Here is a 12,702-nt window from a genome sequence, read left to right as displayed (position 1 = left end):
CCCCGGCCCAGACCGAGATGGCGACACTCGATGGCGACACTCGATGGCACCGGCGGCGCGTGCCGGCGGCAGCGCCAGCCGCGCCCGGGTCCCGCTTCGGGACTACAACACCCACAGTGCCCCGCGGCGGCCGCGGCGGTTCCGGGCGGCGGCGGCGGCACCTCCTCGGCGCCGCGCCCGGTGCATGGCGGTGGTGCGGAGCATGGGCCCCGAGCGCGTATGTCCCCGGGAGCCCGGGCCGCCGGAGGGCCCTGACGGCGCGGCGGGGTGGAGCGGCGATGAGGAGGAGGAGGAGGAGGAAGAGGAGGAAGGCGGCGGGTACTTGTATCAGCCGCTGAGCCAGGAACCGGAGCAGGGCCTGGGCGACGCGGGCCCCGGCCTGCAGGAGAGGCTGCAGGTACCGCCCAGCGCCTCCCGCCGGGCCGGGGTTATGGGCGCCCGCGGCCCCGACCCCCGCTGCCCGCCTTTCTCCGCAGATGCTGAGGCTGCACCTGCCCGACCCGCCGGTGGACAGCGAGGAGGAGAATGAGGAGGAGGCAGCGGAAGGCGCCACGGCTCAGAGCAGCCACAGCTCCATCCCCATGGATGCAGGTAACCGCGTCTCCGGCAGCACCCTCCCGGGGCTCTGCCGCGGTCTCACGGCCTCTCTGTTCCCAGAGCATGTGGAGCTGGTGAAGAGGACGATGGCCAGCGTGAAGCTGCCCACCCTGGGCATCCCTGCCTGGGCCAGCCAGATCTCGGAGGAGCAGTGGAAGGACGTGGTGCAGCGCACGCTGCAGGCCCGGCAGAGCCTCGGCGGCCCCCGGCCTCAGTGGAATTGAGGGCTAAGCTGCAGCACAGAGGCTGCAAACCCCAGCCCTCCCTCCACCCTGGAAGCACCCACTGCCTCCGAGCCAGGTGCTGACAGGACTTGCCAGTATCAACCTTCCCGTTTGTCCCACTGACATTGTCTGATTTTCCTTCCCCCTCCTTTTTCTTGGTTCTGGCTGGTGCGTAAGTCAATGTGATGACCCGGTGTTGGCTTCCTCTACCTCTGAGAAGGTAGATTAGTTTCCATGCATGTGGGGCGATGGGGCTTGGCTGGCTTTGCCCAGATTCCCTCAGGACAAACACTGGACTTGTCCCCATGCTGACAGTACCAGAGATGTCACTCTCCAGGCTAGGGCCCCTCCTGTCAGGATAGGGCCTGTGTGTTGGAATACAAGAGGTGGAGCAAGATGTGTCATTCCAAGAGATTGGTTTTATTTAGTTCTGTACATACAGGGACATCTGTACAAAATCCAACACTTTCATACTATGTAATGCTCTACTGAAAATAAAGTACACCATATGTACATATGAACTGTAAGCAGCTTAATACTTGTGTCCAGGGTGTGAATGCAGTAGTTTTGCTTTTTCCCTCGGGAGGAGCAAGCCAGGTGGAGTGGAAGAGGCAGCTCCAGTTCTGTCCATTTGGCTGACGTGGGGAAAGGCGTAGGCAGAAATGAGCAGCACTAATGCTAAAAACCAAGTACTGAGCAAGGGGCAGCTGTAGCGTGGCAGACACAGGTCTGCCTTTGAGCAGTACATGTGGTGAGAGGGTGAGCACACTCCCCCCTGTCTCACATGGTCCCCTTCTGAGGTGTCCAGGACACTGGAATGAATAGGCAGCAAACAAAGGATGATGTTAAGGTACTAAGCCTAAGTTCCCTGACCCAAAACAAGACACAAAAAGCTATGGGAACATCAAAGCTGTACAGCACGTAATCATGTGTTACAATCCTGCCCCTGCACACAGCACAACCCCAGCACCATTCCTCTGGCCAGGGTCAGGGGCTGCCAGCAGAGACGGATCATCTGCAGGACAGTGCCAGCCTCTGCACACCACAAGATTCTGTTCCCTCCACAGGCAGAGCAGCCCACAGCAGCGAAAGGCAGCCACTGCTCAGCAGCAAGCAGGCTCAAGTGAGGGCACACCATGCTGCAGCAATCTAAAAATGAGGTCTTGGCTTAGAGCACAATGCTACGCAGCCGGTTGGAGAGCCTGTACTGAAACAGGAAGGAGCCTCCTGCCCAGCCTGAGCCTGGCAGCCCTCTTTCCGCTGCACTGCTCTGGCGCCTTCGGCACCACCCGGTGCATGTCCACATGCTGTGCCAGGTGTGAGGTAATTTATTGGCAGCTGATCATGAGCTCAGACTAATGTTCAAAATAAGCAATAACCTCCCTGAGGTGTTTCTGAAGTCTCCTGATGAACTGGCCCGTTGCACGAGGCGGAGGGGAGGTGGGGTCCTGCGTGACTGGGGGGATCTCACACATGCGCTCGCCAGCTCCTCCCAAGAGATGGTGGCATTCCTGGTGAGGGCTGAGCCTGGAGAGAGCTACATGGGGCAGGGATGCAGGATACACAGGTCAAAACAGCCTCTTTGGGGTTGGAGGAAAGATGTGCTGCACACCAGCAGAAAGATTAGAGGGGGTGATCCTCTGACCTGGGAATGGTTTACTGGTGAGGACAAGCAGATACAGCAGAACCTTCTACAACATCCCATGCTGCTGCAAAGCAATGTCAGGCTAGCACCAACCCCATAAGCTCCCTGCACTACTGCAAACCCACTTCAGCTTATGTGCCAAGAAAGCAGGTGCAGCAGGTAGGAAGCAAGGACTCCCTTCCCTATGACAAACCAGCCTCTGTGGTGGCACCTTGGCCTGGCACTAAATCTGCACCACAAACAACGGGGGTGAAAGCTGGATCACAGTAGCACCCAAGTGCTGCACAAGCTATCAGCAAGTGTCTCTAAATGCTAAGTTAGCACGAGTCCCTGATGCACCATGTGATAAGTAACGAGGGCCTCGGGCCACAGCGGATGCCAACATCACAGGAGAGGTGGACTGTGCTCAGAGCACCCACAGGAGCAGTTCAGCAGTAGTGCTTAGCCATTGATAATAATGAGGAGACAACTGAACACTCAGCCACGCCCCACAAGGTGTATCCATTGCTTCCACTAGCTTGTGGAAATGACTAGCAGCACAAGCTTCCTAGAAACCCTGGCTCTGAAGAGCTAAGGATGGGATACAGAGACAAAGGGAGAGCTGCAGGAATATTTTAATTGAGCAGGTAGAGGAAGAAAGTAGAAGTCAGTGGCTGACATCGGCTACAAAGCGGGAAGTTAATTCTGGGCCCACAATTAACCCGAGACATCGGGAAGGAGATGAGTCAGCACGGACCAACACAAACAGCAGAAGGAATTCACTTTCTCACAAGAGAGCTTCTAAGGATGCTCTAAAGGGAGGACTGCAATAGTATGTAGTGCTTGCACCCAGCTTTACTGGGGGTGGCAAAGCACTGAACCCCCACTCCAGTGACAGGGGAACAGAACAACGGGCTTGTAGCAAAAGAAAGGTGGAAGTAAACATTTCCTCCGCTGTACATAAGACCCTTCAGCTGTGGAGCTGCACCCTAAGGCAGGGTGGAGAGGCAGCAGAGCCTTCACAAACTGCTTCTGCCCCAAGCTCAGCCTGGCCTCTGACCATGTCAGGGATCAGCTGCACAGGCAGCACAGGGGCAGGTGTGGCGGAGATGGGCACTTGGAGTTTGGAGCAGCACACCGAGCCACGCATGGCAGTCTCTTACTCCTGGCAGAGTAAGAATCAGGTGGCAGCTCACAGTGAAGTGAGTCCTGCCTGGACTGATACAAGCAGAGGTGAGGCGGGCTCCCTTCATGCCCGCACAGCCAAGGTGGAAAAGCAGGAGGACGGAGAAGAAGCAGGAGGACACGACAGTGGTGAGATACAAGTTAATAACATAAAACCAGATCTACCCTGGAGGTATGCAGATGGAGTGGAGGACAGGCACAGCTCACCATGTTCATTCCTTACTTATACATGAGAACTGAGTGCATTTCCATGACCCCTGGAGGAAAGGGATGGGGCAGAGCTTCCTGGGCCAGCTCCTGAGCCCGTCAGAGAGCCTCCTGGCTTGAGGTGAGAAACTCTTCTGCTCTCTTGTGGGCCTCCAAGGCTTTTATAGTGTAGACATCCTGTGGAAGCTCAGATTTCCGGCGCAGCAAGACTTTGTCCTTCTTAATGTCTTTCAGCATCTACAAACAAATCAAAGGAGTCAGGAATCAGTAGCAAACCCCTTCATGCCTTCAGCCTCTGACTCCAATTGCTCTAGGATATGCTGGGTGGCACTGCAGCATGCTCCAGAACAGGCTGAGAGCCACACACAGACCAAAAGGACACAAGAAAGTCACACTGGTACTTTTTCCAGAGTGAGAAGGTTAGATAAACTCCACTCTTCAGACTACAGGTTGATCTCTTAATGATCAGGGATGAGAGTAGTGGCATTTACCTTCAGAACATCTGGAAAGAGCCATTTCTGGCTATGCTGATGTTCTGGCTGGACTGGGAGCAACTGTGAAGGACTTGAGTCACCTACGTACCTGCACAGCCTCAGTCTCCACTGTTTTCTTCAGTAGCTGTATGTCCTCTGCAGTCGGGGTCTCCGTTTCCATACAGCACACAGAAGGCAAGGGTAGAGGTGCATAATACATGGGGTACTGCAGACAACACAGACAGCTCCAGAGTCAGCACTCCATCCAACACCAAGTCTTCTCCCCCAGCACGCTAACACAGCATGGCACAGTTCTTCCAGCTGCCCTCTCTGGCCCCCGCAAAGGCGGCAGCAGCAGGGACACAGGCAGGGAAGGAGTATCCTCTCGTCCCCTGTGCCCTCTGATTCATGGCATGCTGCATGTGCAGCTGCAGTTGAGAGCATGGTCCATAAACACGTACATGCTCTCTGTAAGGCAGTATTTAGAGGTCAGTTCTACAGAGGGACAGGATGATAAAACACTGCCAACATTCCCAGGACCCAGGACATTGTTTTTTGGGAGAGACAGACCACTGCTGCAGCAGTGCCTGCAGGACTGAGATTAAGTGCTAAAGCCTGCTCTTGTGGGCTGAGGAAGCAGGTCAAGACCCCCAGCACACTCTTGCCTCATTCATCCTAGGTCCTGTTGTCACTCACCTGGGGGTTCAGCCGAGCCAGCTCCTCTATTTTCTGCCACATTTCTTCTCGTTCCTTCATCCTGAACCTTCCCCTGCAGAGAGAGAGAGCAAGACCAAGTGTGAACTGCTGGGGAAAGCGCAGCTTTCATTCACAGGATGACAAAAGCAAGAGACAGCAGAGAAGTGCAGGCAAGGGGAAGAGCTGCCCTGTCATTCGGAGACCCCTAATTCCATCTAATTCTAAATCTACAGGTGAGATAAAGCAAGAAGAGGGGACACACTGCAACTAGCAGAGGGTAGGCAGACATGCTCCTCGCTCACCTCAGAGCACAGGCTGGCAACAGTGGGCTGCACAGGTACTTCTGCCCTGGCTTTGTGCTTCCAGGAGTAGAGCAGAGTGTCTGGTTTCTGGGGTAAAGCCATGAAACCAGTCTGGACTTCAAACACACATTCTCCTGGTGCCCCACAGATGCAGAGGGACAAACTGTCATGTCCAATAGAGCTGGGGTTCTGCTGCCCACTGTTCCTTCTCTCTCTAACCATAACACACCAAAGAGCTGCCCAAACACCCCAGGCACAGCTCTTGAACTTGGCACAAATTTTGGCACACATCTGAAGTGACCATTCAGCAGGGCCACTTATAAATCCCAGGACAGTGAATGTTCCTTGCAAACAGAGATGAGCACTCACCATCCCTTGTTATTCTCTTCTACATTTTGAACATCTGCACCAAAATCTCTGCTTTATTTCTATTATTTTAACTACATGACTTTCATCCCAGCTACTGGTCTTTCCAGTGCCCTATCTATCCATATTAAGGAAGTTCTTATACTCTGTAATCACATCACACTCTTGAAAGTCATGTAGGCCAAGAATGAGAATGAAGCTGCCAAGGTTTCAAGCAGCAGATTACTCCACCAGAAAACACTGGGTCACAAAAAAACCTCCAACAAACCAACCCCAAAATGCCCCAAATGAATAACCCATTCAGGACAAGACACTATCTGCCCCAACTTTCTCACTGCTTTTCTAAACGATTCTGATAAACCAAACAGTTTCAAGATGTCTGGGGAGATGAGAAAGGTGCAGTCAGTCCATTTGCACTGAACAGCAGAGAGACAGCCTTGCCACATGTCCCTGCAGAGTCTGTCCCTCATGACCACCCTGGCTGTGGCTGCACAGCTGGGGGTGCAGCAGTGACAGGCCTGAGCTGGCATGTCACTTGTAGGCATGTTAACTAATTAAAAATCAGGCTAAGCCATACTCAAGCCTCTCAACATCTGGCTGCAGCCTAACAGTACAAGCTCTCTCCTTTGCCCCATTTCCTATTTGCTGAGTTTGTTTGCAATCCTTCCCATACATGCTGTTTTCTAGTTCACAGCACAAGGTTTTCTGAAGCCTAATTAGGCACAGAGGCAGAACAGAGCAGAAAACTGCAGCACTACCCATCCTTTTATTGAACAGCTCTGAGCTGTTTTGTTGAGCTTTTTCAGAACAATTCTCCATCAGTCACACACCAGTGCTGGGAAGAGTCATCTTCAGCAGGTCAGCAGCTAAACAGGGAGAGAAAGCTCCTGATGGAAACACTAGGTAGATCTTGTAGGAAATGTGCTGTCACTGTGACTTAAAATACATGTGAAGATATTTGTGGGCTTCACAAACGCCCTAGAATGGGAAAAAAAGAAATCTTGCTTGCTCCCATTTCAGATCCTAAAAAAACCTTAATTTCTCCATAAGCAGGTTACCCATCTGTTCTCATTCATGTATCAACTTATTACTTATTATCAAGTTATTTACTTCTTCTCCACAAAACAACAGAATGTACCCCAGAGTTCCCCGCTCCCAGCAAGGATTAGCTCTGCTCTCCCCGGCAGCCCTGGCTCATCCAGGAATGAGGAGCACTATTTTATGTCACTAAGTCAGCAGAAAATAGACCAAAAAAAAAAAAAAAGAAGTTTCCTTCTAGCTTACTGGCTAGCTAGTAGCTTTCCTACTAGCTTAGACTCAGCTCACCAAGGCAAGCCATAGAAGCACCAAAATCAGCACAAGGCAGCAGAAAAAGTGGAGTTCTTTCCTCTTTACAGCATCATGGCACAGGTACTTGCTGAGCTCAGATTTTATCCCCACCATTCGCTCTTTGAAATTGCAGGAATTATTCCATCTTTATCACTGGAAAATTGAAAGCATCCTGTGGCATGAAAGATGCATTACGCCCACTGCAAAACTCTTCACTCTTTCTAAAGCAATAGGATTCTACTGACATCACTACAACATTTATGAACTGGTAAATATTTCCAAGACAGAGCAAAGCTCAGTATCCTCTACATGGCAATCTGTTTCCTCATGACTCAGCAAACTCAGTCACTCTTTTCTAGGCTACCTGCTTCAGCAGGACTGAAAGGGTTTTTATCAGGGCACACCTCATCCCTACTCATAGCTATGGCTAAGGAAGCCTACTTTTTGACAGAATTACTTACCACCTTTCCATTTCCCTTCTGCCTATTGGCATCTACCATCTGTTACTGTACCCCAAGGAGACTTTAGGATGAGCTCGAGTTACTTGGCAAAAACCTCTTACTCACTTCTGCTTCTCTGCCTTGTATTGCTGTGTGCAGTCATCAAAAAGCTTTTGGTTCATCTCCATGAAGAGCTTCAGTGCATTGTAGATCAGCCCATGAATTGTCCTGCAAAGAAATGAGGAAAGGAGGACAAGTCACGGTGGGCAGGTTTTAGACCCAAGTTGGCACCAACAGCACAGACAAAAGGTGACAGCAGCAGCAACTCATTCTATGGTGATGTGACAAAATATTCTCACACAATCCCAGCTCTTACCAAGGCAAAACCCCTTCAACAAACAGAGCAGGAACTATACAACAGGGAGAAACAGATGGAGAAGAAAGAAAAGACCCTGGGACAGGTCTCCTGTGGTCAGATTAATGAGTGCAAAACTACACATTCATGTGTTCATTTCTTGTAGATAGAAGTGGAAAATGAAGGATGCTAGGGGATGCTAGGGGCCTGTTCAGGGCTGTTTTCAAGGGGGCTTTAGTGCCTCCCACTGTTCACACCACATATACACAACGACTTTTTTGAGCTGCCAGTATTTGGTCATGAGCTTTATTGCTGAGCTGCCCAAAACACAGACAGGCAGCAGCCCCAAAGAGATGGAAACCAGCACACAGAATATCACAAAAGACAAGTCGACTCTGTGCCAGTGATTTATGGACAGGTTGCACTGCGTGTGAGTCCCCTTTGGGACAAAGAATCTCCTGGGGAATAAAAACAAGTGTTGAAGCTGTCTCTGAAATACCTGACCCACAGGCAAAAGATGAGACTCAGCAGACTAAGCTCTGTGTCTCTACCAGCTCTACAAATGGACTATGGAAGAGAGAGGCAACCCTGCTGGACTTAAGCAGGCTGTCTGACCAGGTAGATGAACTATGGGAAGGAAGAGGAGAATCTGAGGTACTCAACCTGCCCTGAGAAGATGTGGCTATTGCCAAAACAAAGACAAGCAGAAATAAGAGGAAAACACTTTCAGGACTTCTTCTGTGATACCACTGGGCAGCAGACCAGGAAAGACAGAAACAGCAGAATCATGAATCTTGGCTGCTGTAAGGACACAGAACTGGTGAGGGGTTTCAGACAAGAACATAAAGTCCTTTTCTGAGCTCTGGACTTGTCCAGTCTCCCTAGAATTAATTTTTAGCTAATTCATTAAAGGAAGTGTGTTCAATTAAATTAATTAAATTTGAATTAACCAGGTAAGGAATTAAATGGAGAAGAAGTCAGAAGGAAGGAAGTTGATAAGAGAACCATAAAACAAAGAAGTATCTAGGAATCAGACACAGGGGACAATATTTGACATGGACAGCTGCCCAGTTAGTTCTGCTTTCTCTGTTTTTCCTGTACTCAAGGAGTTGGGCACTGCATTAGCCAAGTTCTCTGGTCACGGAGAACATAAGGGTGGGACATTAGTTAACAAGGAGCCAGAAGTCAGATGGAACATCTACTGCACACTTCTGAGAGACTGACAACATTACTGTCAGGCAGGTATCAAACTCTGTGTAGACTCAATGGCCCCAAGGCTGGCAATTGCAAGTGCCTCAACCCTTGCAGAAGCAAGCCACTCTGGTCTGCTGTGGCCCTTTTCCATGCTGTGGAGAGATGGCTGGGGGTAAAACTAGAGGACACTGAGAAGTTACATTCACCTCCAAACAGAAACAGTAACAGTACAGGAATTGTAGGGTAAAATGCAGCTGCTGGTCCCTGGATGGAATGCTGCTGGCATGCTCAAAGCCTCCTCCAGGATGGTTCCCCACACACACAGCCTGCAGCCAGAGCCCCTGCAGAGTGGGATGGAATGGAGGGTGGAGCAGAGTGGAAACACCACGGCCAAGTTCCCTTGAAGTCGTGGCAGGGAGGGGAACTCGATGGAGCTTTGCAGCTGATAAACTGCACAGGGCCTGTCAGCCGAGGGAGATAGGAGGAGTCTGGTGGCTGAGCCAGGAACTGTGGCGAAATCACCCTCCTCCGATAAATGTGGTTCGTTGTAACACAATTGTATTAACACACATCCCCTTTCCAAAGTCACCCACCCCAGGGTATGACCACCCCTCATGGGGCATGCACTCTGTAGTTTATTGACTGCACCTCTGAGAGCAAAGTTGAGAGAATGTTACACCAATCAGTAATAAAGGCATGTATGACTAAGAGTCACTCAAGCTCCACCTAAACATAAAGACATAGCATAAAAGTAAACTGAGAATAGGGGTAAGCTAGGGAAGACTCCATCCTAACTACTGGGATCACTGAACAGGCTGAACCCATCTTCTTCCCCCATGGGTAAGAAACACTCCGTACACATTGGATACTTCTACTGGGAATTAGAGCTTCTCTGTGAATTGCTCTGAATACATTTTTGCAGTCAGATACTATGACTGGCAGTCCTCGAACCTTAACCTGTCACAGTTTTCTGTAAATAAGGAGTGTTATTCCACAAACTGTCAGTGTGAGTCCTTCCCAGACACTGGCAGTCACCAGCAGCAGGGAACATAATCAAATAAACTCGAAGACCTGCTGAGAGGTGTCTCTTATGCCGTTGGCATACTTCCCTGAATAAGTCAGTTGAACTGACCCAGTAGGACTGTTCAGTGAAGGGTCCCCTTAATGGGACACTGGCAGACTGGTTGGGCACGAGGGTCTTGGTGCTCCTGGGGTGCTGATAGACAAATTAAACTCCGAGGGTTGAGGAAATCTCCCTTTTCCATGATACACCCTGATACCACCACCAACCCCCGTCTCAGCAACTGGTGCCACCAAGCACCACGCATTGTTGCACTGCAGCAGCGTGCTTCAAGATTGCCAGTGGGTCAAAAAATCCAGCAAGTGTCAGAGCATGGGGGAAGACCTACTTGTTCCAGTGACTCTTGGAGTTCTTGTAGAGTGCTGGAAACATGATTGGGAGGATTTTGGCTGCATTATCGCTGATCAGGCTCATGATATATTCATTGTTCCAATAGTACAGCGCTCGCTCTGCCACCTGCAGCAGGAGAGAAAGCCATCCTTGAAGAGGCTCCTTCCCGTAACACCTGTGGTGCACAAGGAAGCCACCACCCAGCCAAGGAGCCCACATGCTTCCCCATAGCACAGGGGTGACCTTCATGAACTTCTATGAGGCCATTCATCCCTCCTGCCCAGCCTTCTTTGCCTTAGCCTCTGCTAGACACTTCACACTTTTCTGAGAAAAACCCCATGGTCTTGAATGGACAAGCCTACTGTCAGTATAGGGATGACTCCAACACCCTTTACACAGCACTTGACAACAGTAATGTCATCTACTCCAGGTCCCAATTCAGATTAGCTCCAAGCCTTTCCTCAGACTGTCCTCTCTGAAGTTCCATTCCTCCCTGGCTTTCCCACAACAGAGTCTCTCAGGGCTTTGAATCATGCTTCAGTCACCAGTCCCACAATTCAAGCCCTTGATTTAGTAAGGGTGAAAATATGGAAAATCTTGGGGCAGCCATCCTGCTCTAACAAGACAAACAAGTCTAAGAGGTTTGCACACAGTGACAGATAATGCAGGCTAATTTCTGCATTTAGTGCTGGCTTGAGAATGGCTTAAAAACCTAGGAAAAGAGACTCAGTTTTATATTTCAGGTAGTGCAGAATTTGCTATATCCCCTTAACATATTGTTCCACACAAGTAAATGAAATGAAACTCACTTTGTTTTCGCTTACCTAGCTTTTGGTTTTCAAGATCTGGTTAAGCCTTTTTCTGCTAGATTAACACACAATCCACTCAGAGGAAACTCATTCCCACCAAGGTGCTCAGACTCACCAAGAAGTCGATTCCTAATTTTGCTCTTCAGACAAGCTGTAGACTGTTCAGCCTGACCATATGGGACACCTTTGGAATTAATTTTCTTAGGCTGTAAAGTGTTTGCAGCTTCTCCGGGTTTCTCCGTATTGTTCTTCAGAGTTTGGCAGCTGATGAGGGCTGCTATCAAGTACAGGATGTGTCTCCTCCAGCCTTTACCCTACTTTATTCAAGCTCCTTAGCTCCCTCTGGTAGTTCCCTCCACACCCAAAGGTCACATTAGTCCTTTGGTTCCCATCACCACACCAGTAATCCATGTCCAGCTGGTTTCCATCATGCTCCTCTAGTCCTTTAAAGGAAACTGATTTTTTACATACATGTGTGACCTAGACTGACCTTATTTTTGGCTTGTAAACACACGACTTTGTACCTCTCTATACTAAAAGATGGACTGAAGCCAGCCTGCCTCACTGTGCAGTCACTCTCACTTGGGAGATGGCTGTGTCACTTCTTCTTTAACACTCCACCTATACCTGGGTCAACCATGTGTTTCCCCAGCAAGCTGTCTTCTTCCTGGGCACTCTAAAACAGTGAGGCAAGAACACTTGCTAGGAGCTACTAGCAGGTCCTACCACCCTGTACATTTTAATCCTTAAGACTACCATCCACAGAGATTATATTAGCTAGCTACTACAACCAGTTTCCCTTCAGTGAAAACAAGGAAGAAGCAGACTCCAGCACTTCTCCAGTATACATCACTCTTTACTACCTATGCCAGAATAAAACAAAGGACCTTTCCTGCACAGTCTCTTTGGTTGGCCTCCCTCCAACACTGCAGAGTGTTTGGTTTTACTTCAACAGGGTGACCCTGGATGGATCTCCTCTGTCCTTGCTAGCCAAAACAGGAGGTGGCAAAGCACCTGTGCTCCAGCCCCAGCCTGCTGCAATACCTGGTGCTGAACAGCACAGAGCAGCAGAAGAGGCTGTGCTGATCCACTCTGTTTTCTCTTTGGATGAGCTCACCCTGTGGTTGTGGTGACGATTCTCACTGCTTCCCACCACATGTCACCCCAATACTCACCCTGGTCACACCTCCACGTGCCAAGTACAAGCCCAAAAACTGAAGTGTTACCCTCACATGCCAAGTGGATCACAAGTCAATGCTCTATCCCCTCCCTGAGCTGTAATTTACCTGGAAGTGTGGGCTGGAAACACATTTGGCCAACTGCCTGAACAAGGGCTCCATAACTTTCACAAACTCTGATGGCTCAATCACGTCCAGGATCTCCTCCAGCTCATTTAAAAACATCACCTCTTTGGGACTGTGAGTTTTTGGCCAGAACTTCAGCAAGCCCACAATCACCTGAGTGGGAAGAGTACAGAGACAGTGTTAGAA

The 12,702-nt window shown here is 50.1% G+C and overlaps 2 protein-coding genes across 4 annotated transcripts in view; one reads left to right on the top strand and one right to left on the bottom strand.

Annotated features, from left to right (window-relative positions):
- Positions 1-11: 11 nt before the first annotated feature.
- Positions 12-1,342, top strand: MEA1 (male-enhanced antigen 1). Its single transcript, XM_048299267.1, has 3 exons — positions 12-397; positions 477-591; positions 658-1,342. The coding sequence occupies exons 1-3, from the start codon at positions 44-46 to the stop codon at positions 819-821; spliced, it is 633 nt and encodes a 210-aa protein (XP_048155224.1). The 5' UTR covers positions 12-43; the 3' UTR covers positions 822-1,342.
- The window catches only part of PPP2R5D (protein phosphatase 2 regulatory subunit B'delta), a 27,658-nt gene continuing 16,176 nt past the window's right edge, over positions 1,221-12,702 (bottom strand). For all 3 annotated transcript variants that reach the window (XM_048299228.1, XM_048299229.1, XM_048299227.1), the window contains exons 11-16: positions 12,499-12,669; positions 10,402-10,529; positions 7,570-7,671; positions 5,007-5,079; positions 4,420-4,536; positions 1,221-4,074 (exon numbers count right to left, since the gene is read on the bottom strand). In XM_048299228.1, coding sequence (XP_048155185.1) covers positions 3,937-4,074; positions 4,420-4,536; positions 5,007-5,079; positions 7,570-7,671; positions 10,402-10,529; positions 12,499-12,669 — 729 coding nt within the window. In that variant the 3' untranslated portion in view covers positions 1,221-3,936. The remainder of the gene's footprint in view (positions 4,075-4,419; positions 4,537-5,006; positions 5,080-7,569; positions 7,672-10,401; positions 10,530-12,498; positions 12,670-12,702) is intronic.

This window comes from Corvus hawaiiensis, chromosome 3 (genome assembly GCF_020740725.1).
Source record: "Corvus hawaiiensis isolate bCorHaw1 chromosome 3, bCorHaw1.pri.cur, whole genome shotgun sequence".
In the NCBI taxonomy this organism is placed as follows: Eukaryota; Metazoa; Chordata; class Aves; order Passeriformes; family Corvidae; genus Corvus; species Corvus hawaiiensis.
The sequence above is the reverse complement of the archived record's forward strand: the minus strand, read 5'-3'. Positions and strand labels throughout refer to the sequence as shown.

Excerpts from the sequence above, each read along its gene's own strand:
- MEA1 (XM_048299267.1), top strand. The coding sequence starts at position 44 with ATGGCACCGGCGGCGCGTGCCGGCGGCAGCGCCAGCCGCGCCCGGGTC. Across the intron at positions 398-476 it reads GCCTGCAGGAGAGGCTGCAG|ATGCTGAGGCTGCACCTGCC; the intron begins GTACCGCCCAGC and ends CTTTCTCCGCAG. Across the intron at positions 592-657 it reads CTCCATCCCCATGGATGCAG|AGCATGTGGAGCTGGTGAAG; the intron begins GTAACCGCGTCT and ends CTCTGTTCCCAG.